General features: G+C 41.8%; 1 protein-coding gene across 2 annotated transcripts in view; it reads left to right on the forward strand.

Annotated features, from left to right (window-relative positions):
* The window catches only part of ANXA2 (annexin A2), a 43,487-nt gene that overhangs the window by 23,307 nt on the left and 2,575 nt on the right, over positions 1-17,605 (forward strand). For both annotated transcript variants that reach the window (XM_047862375.1, XM_047862376.1), the window contains exons 4-11: positions 4,812-4,906; positions 7,867-7,980; positions 11,022-11,112; positions 12,065-12,144; positions 13,962-14,021; positions 15,940-16,033; positions 16,592-16,687; positions 17,146-17,204. In XM_047862375.1, the coding sequence (XP_047718331.1) occupies positions 4,812-4,906; positions 7,867-7,980; positions 11,022-11,112; positions 12,065-12,144; positions 13,962-14,021; positions 15,940-16,033; positions 16,592-16,687; positions 17,146-17,204 (689 nt within the window). The remainder of the gene's footprint in view (positions 1-4,811; positions 4,907-7,866; positions 7,981-11,021; positions 11,113-12,064; positions 12,145-13,961; positions 14,022-15,939; positions 16,034-16,591; positions 16,688-17,145; positions 17,205-17,605) is intronic.

Genomic DNA, 17,605 nt, shown 5'->3' on the forward strand with positions numbered 1-17,605 from the left:
CTGGGCTGATGGCTCAGGGCCTGGAGCCTGTTTCCGATTCTGTGTCTCCCTCTCTCTCTGTCCCTCCCTCCCCCGTTCATGCTCTGTCTCTCTCTGTCCCAAAAATAAATAAACGTTGAAAAAAAAAATTAAAAAAAAAAAAAAATATGGCAGATGGTTCCAGCTTGAACTCTGCCGTCAGCGGCGCCTCCCTGTGGCATCACGTGGTGCTGCAGTTTGTGCAGCGAGCTTCAGGTGTTCTTTCTTACCTGGCTTATTTGGACAAAGGTAAGCGTTTCTTTCCCTGAAATTGTTGTTGACCCTATACCTCACAGAAGCAGTTGGTGGAAGTGACTTACAAGTCTTCTTCGTAAGCAGCATGCTGACTGCTTCATGTTGACTGGCATTTCGAACAGTGACTGACCTTTCGGATGCCCCAGCTAAGGAGCAGTGGAAACATGTTTGTAGTTAGTTAGCTGATGAGATTAGCTGACCATTTTCATGAACGGCATCAGTGCTTATGAAATTTACTGTAGTGTTTCCCATCAGGAGCCAAATAAATTTGTGTCTTAGTTCCTTAGCCAATCTTGAAACTTTCAACTTCTATTAGTTTTGAAAAGAAATTTTAAAAAATCAGCCTGGAACACAGAATGTACTGTGTTCTCAGCCACATTCTGTAGGCTCCCCCGCCCACATCACTGTTTCCCATTGTGAGCCTTTGGCTTCCATTACTTTGACCTTCCACATGAAACGCAAGAGGAATGGGACGGAAAAGAAACATTATTCAAGTTTGTTGTTGTTGTTTTTTCTTTATGCTATTGCCCTGCCCACACAGTTTCTATTAGAACCTGGGTCCTTCTGCCCAGCAAACACTTCCTTACGTACTGGAACCTAAGAGGTCTGAAGGTGCAAATCTAGGGGGGCAGAACCTCATCTTCCAAGCATTTGCACTTACGTTAAATGTATTAAATTCAAAGCTTTCCTAGTGTACTGGCACTTGCTATGCACTGTTGACGATGATTGTCCTGACATAGGTAGCTGAGTGCTCAGTCCTCATCCTTCAGCTGTGTCCTGGGCAGAAATGGTGAGTAACTGGATGACCCTTGCAGCTTCAACCTACACTGAAGTATTTTCCACAGGAATAAACTGCCTCACTAATTTTGAGAGCAAGTTGAGAGGAAGCAGCAGCGTTCTGAAGATAAGATGGTTAAATCCCACTGACAGAAATGTGTATTCTGGTGTTAGGACACTGGATATGCCTTAAGTGGCTTTGACTAGGCAATTGATCCTGGACTCCATGATTTTTTTTTCCTCTTTCCAGTTCAATTTGAACCTTGCAGACAAAGGTATGGGAGAAATGGCTTGCATGGGTGAGGTTCTAGGAAGGGAGAGGGGGCTTTCACTTGCAGAAATAGCTTCTATTTCTTTGTAGTTGCTTCCATTAGCATTTGTGTAATGGATCAGATTGTTCACTTGTAAGGGGTCCCAGCATGTTGGATGCTCAGCAGGCTGTTTGCTTGATAAATCATTTCAGTAAAATACATTTAGATTCTTTCAGACTATCATAGCTGCTGCCACCTACATGAGATCCAGGTCAACCACTCAGGCTCTTTACGGGGATTTCCAATAATTGGATTGAGTTCGGATTCTGTTGGCTGCGTGCTTAGCTATTGTGAACAGAAAGGCAAAAGGTTGTTTCATTGACTAAGAGCGTGGGACTGCACTGCAGTTTGTGCAGTGAACTCGTCAGGTGTTATTTCTTACCTGGGTTATTTGGACAAAGGTAAGCATTTCTTTCCCTGAAGTTGTTGTGGATCCTGTACCTCACAAAAGCAGTCGGTACAGTGACTTAAGAGTCTTCCTCGTAAGCAGATTACTAAAGATCTTTCCATTCCTCACACTTATCCGTCTCTTGGTGCTTCTCAAATAAAAAATCACCAGGGAGCTGGTAGAAATGCTGCTTCCTTGGTCTAAAGGCCTAGAGAGTCTTAATCAGTAGATCTCAGGTGTGGCCCAAGGGGCTCTGTGTTTAATAAGTGCTTCGTGTGATTCTGATTCACGTGGGCTTAGGACCACAAACATAAACTTGGCATTTGTTTCCAAGGGAGAAGAATTTTTTTTCTTTAATTTTTTTTTTAATGTTTATTTATTTTTGAGAGAGACAGAGGGAGACACAGAATCCAAAGCAGGCTCCAGGCTCTGAGCTGTCAGCACAGAGCCCAACTCGATGCTCGAACTCACGAGCTGTGAGATCATGACCTGAGCCGAAGTCGGACGCTCAACCGACTGAGCCACCCAGGCGCCCCAAGGGAGAAGAATTTTTATGGGTCAGTGTTGTTGCATGCATTCAGCTCAGCAGCCCTAAAATTGTTTTCAGAAAATACTAGAATTGAGGTTTGAGGGTATGATTGATTTTGTTGTTTTCTAGCATTTTCAGATTTGGGTAAGAAAGTTGAGTGTAAAGCAAAAACACATTTGTAAACAATGGTTTCCCTAACATGAAGTTAGAGCCATAGAATATTTAAGGAGAGTGAGAGAGAGAACACAGGTGTGGGTAGGCTCGCAAGATTGTATCTGTTAGTATTTCCTGGAAGCAGAACTGGGGTCATTTTTCAAGTGCCTTACTTGTGCAGATGTAGAAACTGAGACCCAAAGAAGGCATATGTTTACACCTGTAATAGTTGGAATGTCTTTGAGCTTCAGCTTCTTCATCTACAAACTAGAAAGAGGAATACCTATCCTCACTGGGTAGTTGTGAAGAATGATAGTTTGTGTTAGGATATTTTGGAAACCGACGAGAATTATGTAGATGAAGTTTGTAATTATTATGCATATTGTGTTTCATTCTAATTAAGGTATTTAGAACCATGCTGGGGATCTTTTGATGGGAGGTCACTAGTCGATTCTAGATCAATGACTGCATGTCACTACTCTGTATGTAAAAGAACCCTTTTTATGACATTATAGTGAACTTTGAAGGTACATGTAATCAAAAGAAAGAAAACTTTACAGTAGCCGTAATCCTTTTTTTTTTTAATATATGAAATTTATTGTCAAATTGGTTTCCATACAACACCCAGTGTTCATCCCAAAAGGTGCCCTCCTCAATGCCCATCACCCACCCTCCCCTCCCTCCCACCCCCCATCTCAGTAGCCGTAATCCTACCACCCACAAGAGCACTACTAAAACTTTGGTATAACGGTTTCTAGATCTTTTCTTGGAGGTACACATGCATTTTACAAAAATTGGGTTACACTCTATATATTGCTTTGCCATTTGTGTTTTCTGTCTCTCTCTCTCTCTTTTTTTTTTTACTTAACAGTTTATTATGGACATTTTCCACATCAATTAATATTTTATGACATCATTTTGAAGGATGGTAGTATCCCATTGTATGGACAGAAGAACACTTATGTAAGAGATCTCTTATTGGACATAGGGCTTCTTTTTCCCCCTTAATTTTTGATACTCTCTCTAATGCTGAAATAAGTGTCTTTAAAACTGCATCTCATATATAGCAGTTGCGTTATTCTGTTGACATTGGTACTTTCAAAATCGGAACTAAAGTTATAGATAATGCACTTAAGATAAGTGACCAACATACTGGTATGAACTCACTCTGAAATGAGTGTATAAATACAAAAATAAATGTTACTTATTTTTATACCCAGAAAATCTAACCTAATGCATTTTGATCTAATATGCTTGAGAGTTGAGGACTCCTTCTCTATCAGTTGGCTTATTGCCTCTGCCTCAAAGCATTATAGTTCTAACAGTTCTGTTGTTTTGGGGCTCCTCTGATTTCTCCTTTAGGCAAAGCTGTTTGCGGTTCGCATGTGACCTTTTGGGCTTTGCTGTTCTCTCCCTCACCCAAGAATTACCTATCCAGTTATGGCAAAAAGACTCTTGCTTTTACTGAACAAAGTTCGGAATCAGTCAGGAGGGAGGCCTTTCACTTTCTGAATTCTTAAAATCGTGCTTTCTTAAGTTAAATGGCATTTTAGGAGTATTTCTGTTATAAAATTGGAAACTTTCAGATACAAGAAGGCATTGCTTATCTTTGTAAATACACATGTTCCAATTAAAATAGGTACTAAAATATTTTGGTGGCACTTCATAACTCCCAATTTAGATTTAATTTAGATTAAACCACTTACTCTTTTTAATAAAGTTATAAAATTGATTATTAAAATTGCTATTGAAGATTAAAAGCAGTGGAACATTTATTTTCCTTAAAAAACAATTTAGTCTTCAATAAGTATGATTGCATTAATCAATTATGCTATTAAAATACAACTGCCATATTAAATCTGACTCATTTGTCATGACAGTTTCTATAATTATAGAAATTATACCTAGCTGCTTATATAGCTGTAATCCTGCAATAAATATAAATAATTGTCTCAATTAATTCAGTTCACAGTTACTGTCTATTAAATCCCCAGTTAAATGGCAATTTGGGGACCTTCATTTAAAATCCTCCTAAATCTTTGTTTTTCCATTTGACTGCCAAAGCCCCACAAACACACCTCCCACGGTTGACTCCAGAAACCAATTTATGAATAAAGTAGTTTATTTTTAAATGCAGATATTCAAAACGTCCATTTAGACTTGAGGTTTGAGGCTGTCAGGATAAAAATTTGGTAAACACATTGGGTGCAGGATACTGAGAAAAAGAACAAACCTTGATGTCTTGGCATTATAGTTTGGAAAACAGTATTTGGAAAACAGTTTGGAAAACAGTTTGAAAAAACTGCTTGAAACCTTCAATATAAGCCCAGAAGACTAGAGCACATGGGTTATTAACTGCTCACAACTTGTATCTCCGTAGGTGTGGATGAGGTCACCATCGTCAACATTTTGACCAACCGCAGCAATGAACAGAGACAGGATATTGCCTTCGCCTACCAGAGAAGAACCAAAAAGGTACAAGCAATTTCAGGGATGGAGGGCATTCCTTGTTCCATTTCATTTCCTCAGCCATTGCTTTTTCTTTTAATGGATTCTGGCTCATCCCAGCAAGAGCCAGGTTTTCCTTGGATATCCGAGGTTTTCCTCTTACATCCTTGTAAGAGTCATCACTCACACACTTCATGGCCCCCTGGAGTGCTTGGAGCTCAACCATAAAGACTATATGCCCTCCTCCAACCAGAGAGTATGGAGGGAGCACTGCTGGGAACAGAAAGTTAGGAGGTACTAGGGATTATCAACAACATGTCTCATTTCTAGAATGTTTGCTTTGTGCCAGGCATATAGTTCTTTATATGTAGCAACTCATTTCATCTTTATGACTTCTGCTAGCTCTTGATAAGATGTTTCTAATTTAATCTGAGGACCCTAGACTTCACTTAGGATTGATCCTGGTAGGTTCTCCTCATTCTTAAAAAATATATATATACTTGAATTCTTGGGCTTAGTTAGTAGTTCATTTGGTCTACTAGGCTATCTTCAATATGCCATGTTCCCACTATTTAAAGAGCCTTTGTGAGCTTTTTCCTTGCTTGTGCTCTAGTGGTTAAGGAACAACCCAGCATTTGTTCATCCTTTATTTTGTTGCAGTGTTAGGAAATTTTATTTTTAAGGACGGGATGTTTTATTTTTAACTTCTTGCTATTAAAAGCTTTTGATTTATTCTTGGACAGTGCAGTAAGCGTGGCTTCCTGCAGCTCCTGTTTGACTTAACGGCTTTCACTCGTAGCCACAGTGGAGGTGAGCTGGAAGGCTTCTGGAAAAGACATTTCTTTTCTTGGGGTTGACATGACCACCAGGGTTCTGAGAGTTGCAGGTCAAGGCCTTCTATAGCTCCAACCCCCACCTACTCAAACAATTGGAAGAATCTGGCTTCTGTTATCTCATGTGCATTAAAATGCTTTTTTCCAACTAGACTCGCACAGTCTTTTGTATTGAGCCATGAGGGGAGTGCTTTATTTCTCCAATTTTTTAAAAGGATCTGGGAGCTGGTAGGACTGAGTTCCAGGTGGAGCAGAAGTCTCACCTGTTTGGACACTATGCCTGTAATTGCTTCCTCATCTGTCACAGAGTGGGGTGTTAGAACACACTTGGATGTGTACACATAAGTGTATATGGAAACAGAGATGCCTGGGTCTTGATTTCAAGTAGCTAGATGAACAAAGCCCTCACATACTATGTTGGAAGGAACATGTTACCAGAATTATGGTAGGGTTCATTGATCACACAGGCTTTGTGTGTGGTGGGGACAGTTCACTCTCCTACTGATTCGTGATGTCTCTTAGTCTTGGGCTAAGGAAAATTGTCATTGTGTGCAGAAAGATACATAAATTACTTGAGATAATTTCTGAAGGAGATTTTGGAAGTAGAACCTTAGTGTTTTGAATGAGTTGTCTGCATAGTCAAGGAGAAAGCCCTGTATTGTAGAGTATGTTAGTGATATGAGCTGAGGCTGCCTAGGTCATGAGCTTTGAAGACCATGGACAGAGCTAATAGAAGTGGAGAGGAGCTGGGGGAGAATCTCGGTCTTCTGTTTTGTTTTTTCATGTTCAAGCAGATGCCAGATTTCTCCATATAAGGAATGGTAATTTTTTTTTATCAAACTTTTCTGGGGTATCTGTTACATACAAAGCTCTGTGCTAGACCTTGTGAGAAGCAGGAAGTTGAATGCCAATAGGAGTTTATAATAGAAGTGGAAGAAGTCAGTAGCTACCCAAATGCTATTTGAGTTTGAACAGACAATGGGTCGAGGAGTGTCAAGGGTAGGCTAAGTTTGGAATTCCCTAACCTCAAATTTCCAAATTGGTGGAAATTGGTGTTATAATTGGCAGGTGTTGCTTTTCAAGTCCCTTTCTAGGTGCTGTGTGTTACTAGAACACCAGGAATCAGAAGAGAGTAGGTTTGGAAAGGGTGGGCCAGGTGATTGCTGAGATCCATCTCAGCTCTCACCACCTATGAATGGTTTGCAAAGATTCTGCCAGAAGCAGACTGTACATCATCTCCTGGCACCATTATAGATGCTGTGAGGTGCTGCTGGCAAGCAGGGGAGAAAGAAAGAAGGGAGAGAACAGGGAAAAAGTGAAAAGAAAGGAAAATAATTACAGTGGGAGAGTTCAGGCATCACTCAATGCTCATGATGTGTAGGAAGTTTAATCGTCAAGGAAGCAGCTATAAAAGACACATTGAATTGGTGTATTTGTCTGCATACATTGGTGCTGACTCAGACCTCTGACTTAAAATCCACATTAATTATGACAGTGAAAACCTTAAGATATAATACAGAGCGGGAAAGTCAAGGGGGTGAGAAAGAGGGACTTCAGTCTCCCATCGGCTCTGTCAACTCGGCCCCAGTTTGGTATGGACAAATAGATGTTTTCTCAGTCCTGGATGAAGTGTTTTGCATAGGAAAACTTCATGATCCAACTTCCACCCATGGTGGGGCCTCTGGTTCCTCTGGAGACTTTTAGCAGCCACCTCTCGTGCAGCTGCATAAACATCTTTTACAGGGGGCTCCCTAGTCTAACCACCTCCTTCTTAACAGAGGTCTTGAGCTTGGAAAGTGCCCTGTATTCTATGAGTGGTTATCACTTGTGAGGGTGTTATAAAGTGTCCTCACACCCCTAGCTTTCTGAGAAATTGCATACTGCCCTGGTTTCCTTTTAATGACTGGGAGAAGATGGCTCAGCTTGGATGTGAAGGGATTTTGTCAGAGCAGTCTGATCTTTTTGTTTCTGACATCTGGGTCCACTGAGGGGAATGCAGTTGAGGGACAGTTTGGTCTGAGATCCCAGAGTGGCTAAGGAATCACAACCTGCCTTACAAACACATCCCACTTACTTTTGTTTCATTCACCAGTTTTAAAGGGAACATTGGTTACCAACCTGTTTTTTTCCATGTTCTTGCCCGTTTTTCTGAAGGAACTTACATCAGCACTGAAGTCAGCCTTGTCCGGCCACCTGGAGACCGTGATTTTGGGCCTCTTGAAAACACCTGCTCAGTATGATGCTTCTGAGCTGAAAGCCTCCATGAAGGTAAACATGTGTGAGATTTAATCTCTGTCAAATCTGCCATTAATATTTGTAAATTACAGCTTTCTAAGTATAATTAGGTGATTTTTAGTTTTGTTGAATTCTCATTTGGAACCATTTTTTTTTTTAATGAACTGGAGCTATAAGTCTCAGGATTTGTACCAAAAATATTTCAATTACTTTTTTTAAGACTGTAAAGAAATTTCACGATGCTGAGAAGTCAGTTACCAGCTGCTACTGCTCGGCACCTGGGCAATTGGAATTACCATTTGGAAAAAGTACTTTCTTGATTGCACTTCCTTCTTAAAAAAAGATTTGTTGTGATATTGAGGCAAAAGTAAAACTCATAGCTTTTGTTAAGTGAAGCTTGCAAATTCTGCCTATGCGGTCTTGAGTGTTTCTTCTTCTGACCTTCTCCTGTGAGTCCCACTGTTTGATTCAAATTCAGGAAAAAATCAGAACATCATAGTGTATATAAAGGGTGGTTTCAGATTGTGAATGGTACCTGTGTTTTGTTCAAAGTATTGTAGCACAGATTATCTCTTGTTTGTTTTTTGGTTTTGCAAAGCTAATTTAGAATTTTCAGTTACATTAGATAGTAAAAATTCCAGGTTAGAAACTCCCTGAATTTTGTGCATACCTAAAACATCCAGTATTATATAAATGTGATAGATGCATAAACATAAAGGCATTTTACAGCAAAATATAACCCCTTTTATATGTAGTGTGTGCCTGTAACACTTTAAATAATCTGATACTGCCCTCTGCTGATAAAACTGGGTAAAGCCTCCAGAGTACAGGGGAATACTATAGCTCTCATTTTGTATTGTAAGTCCGAGTGCGTTTTCTATGATGCCTGTTCCTGAATTATGAAGGACCAAGCTGTAAGCCTGTCACCAGAGCTGATGTCACGGTTCATGTCATCTCTCTCCCCTGAGAACACCTCGAGAGTGAGGTGGCTTCTCACACCGGGCACTTCCATTGCCCAGGACTTGATAGCTCAGGGCTGCTGAAAGATTTGTTAGGAAATCTCTTTCTTCCTTCAGTTCTCCAGCCTAGTCCAACCTGTACTCAGTTTATTTGAGCTGACTTGCTCTGAGTTTCCTAAGTAGGCTATATTGCAGAGAAGGTAGAATTACAAATGATAAAATGTCAACAACATTTAATGACCCTGCTTGATAAAAAGAGCACTCCTGAAAACCAAATCGTGGGTTTATTGGAGTCATGGAAGTCAGCCTGTCCTAAGTTTCTTCTGACCATCATCACTTCAGATCAGTTTATCTTATTTTCGTCAAAAATCTATTTAGTTGTAATTCGTACAATCTTACTAGTATCGATGACTAGGTATTAGTGACTTGAAATAGACCTGTTCGAGCTGTCAGTCACCATTGTAATCTCTGTAATTGGGCCCAGTGAAAGGTGCTTTGACGACTAAATCTTTGACCTGGTGCCAGCTCTTCCATTAGCTATTACAGTTGAGTACCCTTCTGAAATCCATAAAGCTCGAAGTGACATTAACTGAACTATGCTTAAAAAAAATCTGTTTTGACTTCTGGCAATACCAGTGGCAATATTAGCCATATGTTACGGTAGAAGTTGCCCTTGTGATAGGAATTGTAGACAATCTGTGGAAAGCTTGGGCCAAGTTTTGGAAATTGCCAAGGTCACCTTTGAATAGAGATAAAAACACTATTAGAATTCTCAGATATTAACACTGGCGTATCAGCGAGGGAAGAAAACATCTTATGTTGATATACCTGTTTTATATTTCAACAGTGTCAGGATATGGCATTTCTTCCAATACATGAATTATTTCTAGTCTATATTTTTATCATCTCGAGATTGAAAGCCTACCCCCTAAAATATTTGAAGACACTCAGTAGTCATTCTATAACATTTGTGTAGAATGTTGCGTAGACCTTTTGCTAAGATGGAAAGAAAGTTTGGCTTTGCTAGAACCTCTACACGTCATGATTAAAAACTCAGAAGAAGAGGCATTTGCTCGTAGATTAGATTATGAATAAAATTCAAAATTAACCATTAACCTGAGGTTTAGCTTATATTAGATGAACCACTTTTCAGGGGCATATAAACTCTAATAATTTTAATTAATAGCTGACACACTTTTCATGTGGATAAGTAAGTTTCGTATTGTATTAACACCTTATAATTGATTTACATTTTAAACAGTTGTAATTCTACTTAGTTCAAAGTGATATTTCCATATTCGGAAAGACAAGTATTAGAGAATCCTGATTATTAAATCTTGACTTTGATCATGAAGCCAGCTTTGAAATACATGTTTCATTGAGTCCTTTCAAGCTATCTGGCACGTTCAAAAGTGTATATATTAAATTTGAATACATCACCCATCATATTCTTATTCCTTAATAAAGTGTTGGTGTCTAGGTTTATTTGGCACTTCATTATTTCCTTTTGCTTCCCTAAAATGCCTGAAGAGTGCATAGTAATCAAGCGAAAGTGGAAGTACAAGAATGAAATTTTTAACATTAACCCAATTTTACATTTCAAAGAAGTGAAGCTAAAAATTTTATCTTATCTGTACCTTTCCCTGGTAAAAGACTTACTCCCTTCCAGTGGTGCTGGCTGCAGAGGACAACAAACTCTCTCTCTTCCTTTATTTTAAATTACTGAGCAGAATTGTTTAATAAAGAAAAATTTCCCATCTATTAAAATAATTGGAAAAATAAAGAAAAATAGGAAGAAGAAAAAGTTACTCATTTTGTAAACCCATCACCAAAAGGCAACCCCTTTTAACATTTTGGTGTATTCCATTACTGTCTCTTCCCATTTGATACACATACATATATATGTATTTTTAACATTCGCACATAGAAAATAGACATAGACAATAACATTATGTTGTGCTGAGGAATATAGTACAGATCCCCTAGGTAGGAATGTAGAAAGGAGCATGCTAACTGACCCAATCCATGTTTGCGATTTACCTGATTGAGATCGGAGACGTAGGCTAATGGCCTGGAGAACTTCCCCTGCTGATGTCTGTGCTGCCTGGTTCACAGGGGCTGGGGACTGATGAGGACTCCCTCATTGAGATCATCTGCTCAAGGACCAACCAAGAGCTTCAGGAAATTAACAGAGTCTACAAGGAAAGTGAGTAGCTCCCGCTCTGTGATGCAGCTTGTCAGCCCAATTTCTGTAACCCCGTCATGGCTACCTGGGCTAGTGCTGGGGATAGGATGCCCAGATTACGTATGCAGAAATGCCATCTGGACCGTCCAGGGGTTTGCCCTTGTCCAGGTCCCTCTTCTCTACCTTCTTGTGGCCTGGGTTTTGGTTATTACATTCTGCTAGAACTTCTATAAAAGGATAGGCAGGAGGGAAAAGCGAGAAAACAATTTTTTTTCCTTAAGGGTCTGGTGAGGGAAGTAGAAAGCAGTGTACGTGGACTTAATGTATTGGGTGCTTTCCAGTCTCTGCTTAAGAAGTTCCCAACTCTGGATTGTGGATAATTATTGCAAGAGGCATGTGGATCTGTGTGCACCAAGCACTACAGGAGGCTGTGGCTAGAATAAATGATGCAGCTTACATGTGTATCTGTTACTAGGTTTCAATGTAGAAGCTATTTGAATAATAAAATACAGATTCATTTAAGAGTAATATTTAATTCGTACAAGTTTTTGCCATTGTGCAGTTTCTCATTCAGTGGATAACAAAGCACAGGTGTGTGTGTGTGTGTGTGTGTGTGTGTGTGTGTGTGTGTGTAGCCCTCCAATTTTTTTCCTTTTCAAAGTGATTATTCCTAGTCAAGGAGTTTGGGAACCAGTATTTTAGCTACAAAAGAGGTCACTGATCAAAGGTGAGCTTGAGAATGCCTGATTGGATCCAGCCCTGCCTATCTCCTGTCACTGATAATAACATTTAGCTCTGATTTTATGAGCCTAAAAATCATCTTAGACCATCTGCCCTCATTTGGGTGGATACATCCATGCTGCCATAACTGTTTCTGCTTCTCAGAGGCTTAATGGGGCAGGGGGCAGTTGGGGTGGGTGGCTGGCTGGCTGCACAGGCAGGAAGCATAAAACCAGACGTGTTGTTTTCAAAGTGTACAAGACTGATCTGGAGAAAGACATCATTTCTGACACATCCGGTGACTTCCGCAAGCTGATGGTTGCCCTTGCAAAGGTTGGTTTCCGGTTTCTTTCTTTGTCCTTGTTTCCTCCCAAGGCAAGTCACATACCGCATTTTATACCTGGGAGCGAATTAAGTCAATCCTCTGTGCCTGCATCAGAAATGCCAGCTTCATTTCTGACAGTGGGTTTGCACTGTCACTGCAGAGATGTCATTTTTGTATAATAGGATTTCTTATCCTGAGAAACTGCATGGTCAAGTGGACTTTGGGGCCAGAGGAGGAATAGGCAGCTCTCAAGTCCTGGCCTGGATTATGTGGCAGCCTTTGCCACATGACTTGGGGAAGGTCACTTTGCCTCTATCTATAGCCACATAGGACCCGATGGGAAGTGACCCTCTTGTTTTTTCTTTCGTTCTCTCTGCTCTCACGTCTTACGAGAGGCTTTGCCCAGGTAGTCCTTTGCCTGCAGAGGGGGTCTTTGTTAACGTTAACGCAGACATGTGGATGAAAGGCATTTCCCTCTGAGTCCTGACCAGTGTGCAATTTAAAGCCTCTGTGCCGGGGGAGGGAAGAGAAATGATTTTCTCCAGGAACCTTAATGACAGATGATTGTTTGGCATGTGCATCCTGCCCACTCACATCTCCATTACTGTAACAACTCCTTACAGCCCTCCCTAGCGACTCCTCGCCCTGTGTACCACCAACCACCCATCTGTTGAAGGCTGCCTTCACTATTTCACTCCCTTGATCACACGCATTTCTGCTACATCAAATCCAGATTCTCCGCTGCCTTTAAAAGTTCCCTGTATCCAGGGGCGCCTGGGTGGCTCAGTCGGTTAAGCGTTAGACCTCAGCTCAGGTCATGATCTCACGGTTTGTGAGGTTGAGCCCCACATCGGGTTCCCTGCTGTCAGCACAGAGCCTGCTTCCAATCCTCTGTCTCCACTGTCTCTCTGCCCCATCCCTGCTTGCACTCACTCTCTTTCAAATATAAACATTAAAAACAGTAAATAAAAAGGTCCCTATATCCTGCCCTTCCCTAATTTAATCCTCCTAGGATTCCCCCCTGCCTCCCTTCCCCTGTAGCTGTGTGGCACCTCACTGACCTGTGGCCGCGCTCAGCCTCTTCCTGTGCTGTTCCTCCCACGGGGAGTGCCTTTCTCCCCATCCCCTTTACTAGCCTCATCTGACACATCCTTCAGTGTTCACCTCAGCCCTACCCCATTGTCCATAGACTTTGCTGACTATGCTGTCAGATTTCTCCCTTCTTTTGCATTTCATGTCTTCTTAAGCCATGGATTACTGTGTTGTTTTATCTTTGTTCCATGCCATTTTTCCATCAGGATTGTAAGCTCACTGAGGGAGGGAACTAAATATCGGTAGCTTTTTTTTTTTTTTTTTTTTTTGGAGGTAGAGGGAATTCTGTAAAGTGCCTATCCCAGGAGAGGGGGGGTTGATGACGGTGAGGCCCACCCCTCCCCCCACTTCACTACCTCAGTTGTACCAATCCTTAGTCTTGTCTAGACTTCAAAATGAAGAAAAAAATTTTTTTAATATTTGTTTGTCTATTTTTGAGAAAGAGAGAGCACAAGCGGGTGAGGGGCAGAGAGAGAGAGAGGGAGACACAGAATCCAAAGCAGGCTCCAGGCTCTGAGCTGTCAGCACAGATCCTGATGTGGGGCTTGAACCCACGAACTGTGAGATCATGACCTGAGCCACCCAGGCATCCCAAGTGAAGAAAAACTTTAAGTGTGTGTTTGCTCAGTAGATTAAATAACGGCTTACAAGAGTTGGGGAGAAGATACCATTTTCAACTTTAAAATATACAAAGAAACCTATTTGATGTTCTTAATTTTGTTTTCTTCCGTAGGGTAGAAGAGCAGAGGATGGTTCCGTCATTGATTATGAACTGATTGACCAGGATGCTCGGGTAAGCGAGCTTCTCGGTTTGAGTTTCTGTTTTCCAGCAAATCTCTAGATAGTCTATATAGTAATTATCGATCCTGTGTAACAGTTTACCTTCAAACCTAGTGGTAGCCCTAAGTTACATCTCTCAGTTTCTTTGGGACAGGAATTGGGGAGGGGCTCAGCTGGGTGGTTCTGGCTCAGGACTTCTCATGAGGTTGGGGCCAAAATGTGGGCCAGGGCTGCATCATCTGAGGGCCTGACAGCATCAGGAGGATCTCCTTTCAAGGTCACCCATCTATAGGACTGTTGAAAGGAGGCCTTACTATTTCTCCACATGGGCCTCTCTAAGGGCTTGCTCGAGTATCCTCACAACCTGGCAGCTGGTTTTCCCCAGAGTGAGTGATCCAAGAGAGAAAGCAAGGAGGAAGCCAAATGCTTATTATCACCTAATGTCAGGAGTCACACAGTGTCACTTCTTTTTTCTTTTTTCTTTTTTCTTTTTAAAAAAAAATTTTTTTTTTCAACGTTTATTTATTTTTTTTGGGACAGAGAGAGACAGAGCATGAACGGGGGAGGGGCAGAGAGAGAGGGAGACACAGAATCGGAAACAGGCTCCAGGCTCTGAGCCATCAGCCCAGAGCCTGACGCGGGGCTCGATCTCACGGACCGCGAGATCTTGACCTGGCTGAAGTCGGACGCTCAACCGACTGCGCCACCCAGGCGCCCCGACACAGTGTCACTTCTGTCATACCCTTCGTTAGAAGTGGGTCACTATGTGTAGCCTATAATTAGTGGAAAGGGAAGTAGGCACCACTTTTGGAAGGGAGGAAAGTCAAATTTGTGGGCTTCATTTTCACTCTCTGGGAACAGTAGTTATCATAAGATATTCCCTCTTGATGCTGGTATGAATTATAGGATCAATACCTGAGTCACATATGCTTGTTTAAGCTTTGCTTGTATGAAAGTACCAGATTCTGCAGAGTGTGCTAAGACTGTGTGCACTGGTGTGCACTTGCTACATAAACAACATAGCAGAGTGGAAGAAAATGGTGGAGGCACAGCCAGGGATAGGAAGGCTTATTGTCCTTTGTGGTGAGGGAGAAGGGGAGGGTGGCAGAGACCCTTCTTGTCTGGTTGAATAGCACTTTCTATGGTTCCAGTCGCGAATCACCGAGAACTGTTTGTTAAGCTGGTTCAGATCACTGTGAACTGCATGCCTTTTCCAGAGGGTCAACAGCTAATCTCAAAGCATTTTATAAGAGCTGCAGAGAAAATTAATTCATTTTAGTTTTAAAATTCAATGTGTTTCTCACAGCACTTTTAGCAGGAGGTAGAGAAGGTTTTTTACATGAAGTGACAGAAGTTAGGTTTTACAACCCCCAGATGGTGGGTGGTCACTTAATGAGTATCTTAACCTTGAATGAATATTTCTCCTTCCCTCCTTGCCATTCTTAGCATGATTTGTAGCCCCTAAATTTTCCAGAAACTAAAAATGAGACTTTCTGAGTCTCTAAGAAGCATGGGTATAGGTACCTGATCTGTAACTGTCTTCAGCAGACAACCATTAGCTTATTTGCCATCCAAAGTACCAAAGGAATGAAGGCTGGATGTACTAATGAACATTTGCTTGTCCTTCTGGGTAGGAATAGAAGCTCTTGGTTCTCCCTTTGGCATTCAAGGACATTGATGTGTACGGCAGCCACCTCACAAATAATCTAGTCTCATACTTTGTGCCTAGTGAAGACTTGATTAAGACTTTTGACCCTTTAAAAAGAAAAACTTTTGACTTAAATACTACATTGCTGCCTGTGTCTTCAGTGCAACTGTCCTTTCTCAATTGGCATTTTCAGTGTATAGGTTTTTGGGGTTTTTTTGCATGACAGTTTTTATGACCTTACTCTGGACACATAGTCAACTTTCCTGGTTGGTTGTGCTTGTAGGACCTCTATGATGCTGGAGTGAAGAGGAAAGGAACAGACGTGCCCAAGTGGATCAGCATCATGACCGAGCGGAGTGTGTGTCACCTCCAGAAAGGTGGGTGCTGTGCTGAGGAGGTCCTAGAGCCTCGGGATGGTCCTCTCAGCCAGGCCTGCTGGTTATGTGTGTTGGGGTGTGGATCTGCCAGAACAAAGTTCACTCTCTACTTTGTACCCCATAATCTCACTCATTTTTCCATCACCAAGTCCATTGGCCCTTCCCTTCCATTTTGGATCCTTCTTTCTCCTATTTGCATGTTTGGTGCTGTATCTTGCTGCCCCTTCTTGTCTAGGATCATTTTATCATGCTGTATTTGTTGAAGTAAATGGACTTTCCTGGGCACTATGTACTGTTACTCGTTGCTTCCAAATAGAAGGCTCCACTCAGAGCTGAAGATGGTCAAAAAATGTGGTCTGGCCGTGCCATTCAGTACAGCTGTCCCAGGTCAACCGGTGCAGGGTCAGCTCTGGTCCATCATGGCAACCCCTAACCCTCTAAGATGCTGTGATCATCCTCATTTGTTTGTTTATTTTTATCATGGTGCATAACCATGTGAGTGATCATTGACAGCTTTGATCAGCCACTCTGTTCTAGTAATTATTTTTTTTTCCTTAGTGTTTGACAGGTACAAGAGCTATAGCCCTTATGACATGCTGGAGAGCATCAAGAAGGAGGTCAAAGGAGACCTGGAAAATGCTTTCCTGAACCTGGGTGAGCATGTGGCTCTCCCCTCCCATCCATAGTGGACTTCAGCTTTCAGTAAACTGCCATAGCAGAAGTAACAAGTGGCCATCCTGTTAATTCAAGTGTGTTTGGGAGGTGTGGCTCCTTTAGATGACTTGGGTAGTTGTATAATCTTCACTGAATAAATTTAAGGTATAAAACTGAGGGACGCTTACGTTGGTAGAGCGAGGAGTTGCCCAGGAAGAATAAAATAACAACAAAAGGGGCCCTGTTGGGGAAACTCACATATCCTATAGCCCTCAAGATCCCCTGGTTTAAAATCACCATGGAGCCGAGTTTCAGAGGAGCCCAGGTTTTCCCTTAGTGTTTCCCATTTTGCAGCCTGTTCCTGTTACATTAGGTCATCTTATTTGCAGCCCGGGGTCAGGGCGTCACTCCTCCCTGGTGAGGAGAGGAGTAGCTGACCCCTTTTCTTCACTCCACAGTCCAGTGCATTCAGAACAAGCCCCTGTATTTTGCTGACCGACTGTACGACTCCATGAAGGTAAGGGCAGCCAGCTGAGGGGTCCATGTTTCCACAATGGGCTTTTCTTCTTTTGTGCCCCGAACTATAAGTCTCCTTGACTAGTGGCTGGTGAAAGGGACACTGCTGTCTGGGTGCAGGAATGTACTAGTCAGCTGTGGTTGTATCGGACAGGTGAGAAAACCACAAGTCAATTTTCTCTGTCTCTCTCTCCTACCTTCTTGAACGTGTGTTTGTGCGCAGGTAGAAAATAAAGTACCAGATGGTTATCGTGTCTGACTCCTGCTCAGACTTCTCAGTGATGGTTTTCCATTACCCCAGAGCAAAGACGGGCAAGGAAGGGAGAGATTATTAAGCAACCCACTGTGCAGGAGACATTGTGCTACTTACATAATCTTAAATCATTACCAAAAAGTCCATTT

Source organism: Prionailurus viverrinus, chromosome B3, assembly GCF_022837055.1.
Source record: "Prionailurus viverrinus isolate Anna chromosome B3, UM_Priviv_1.0, whole genome shotgun sequence".
Taxonomy (NCBI): domain Eukaryota; kingdom Metazoa; phylum Chordata; class Mammalia; order Carnivora; family Felidae; genus Prionailurus; species Prionailurus viverrinus.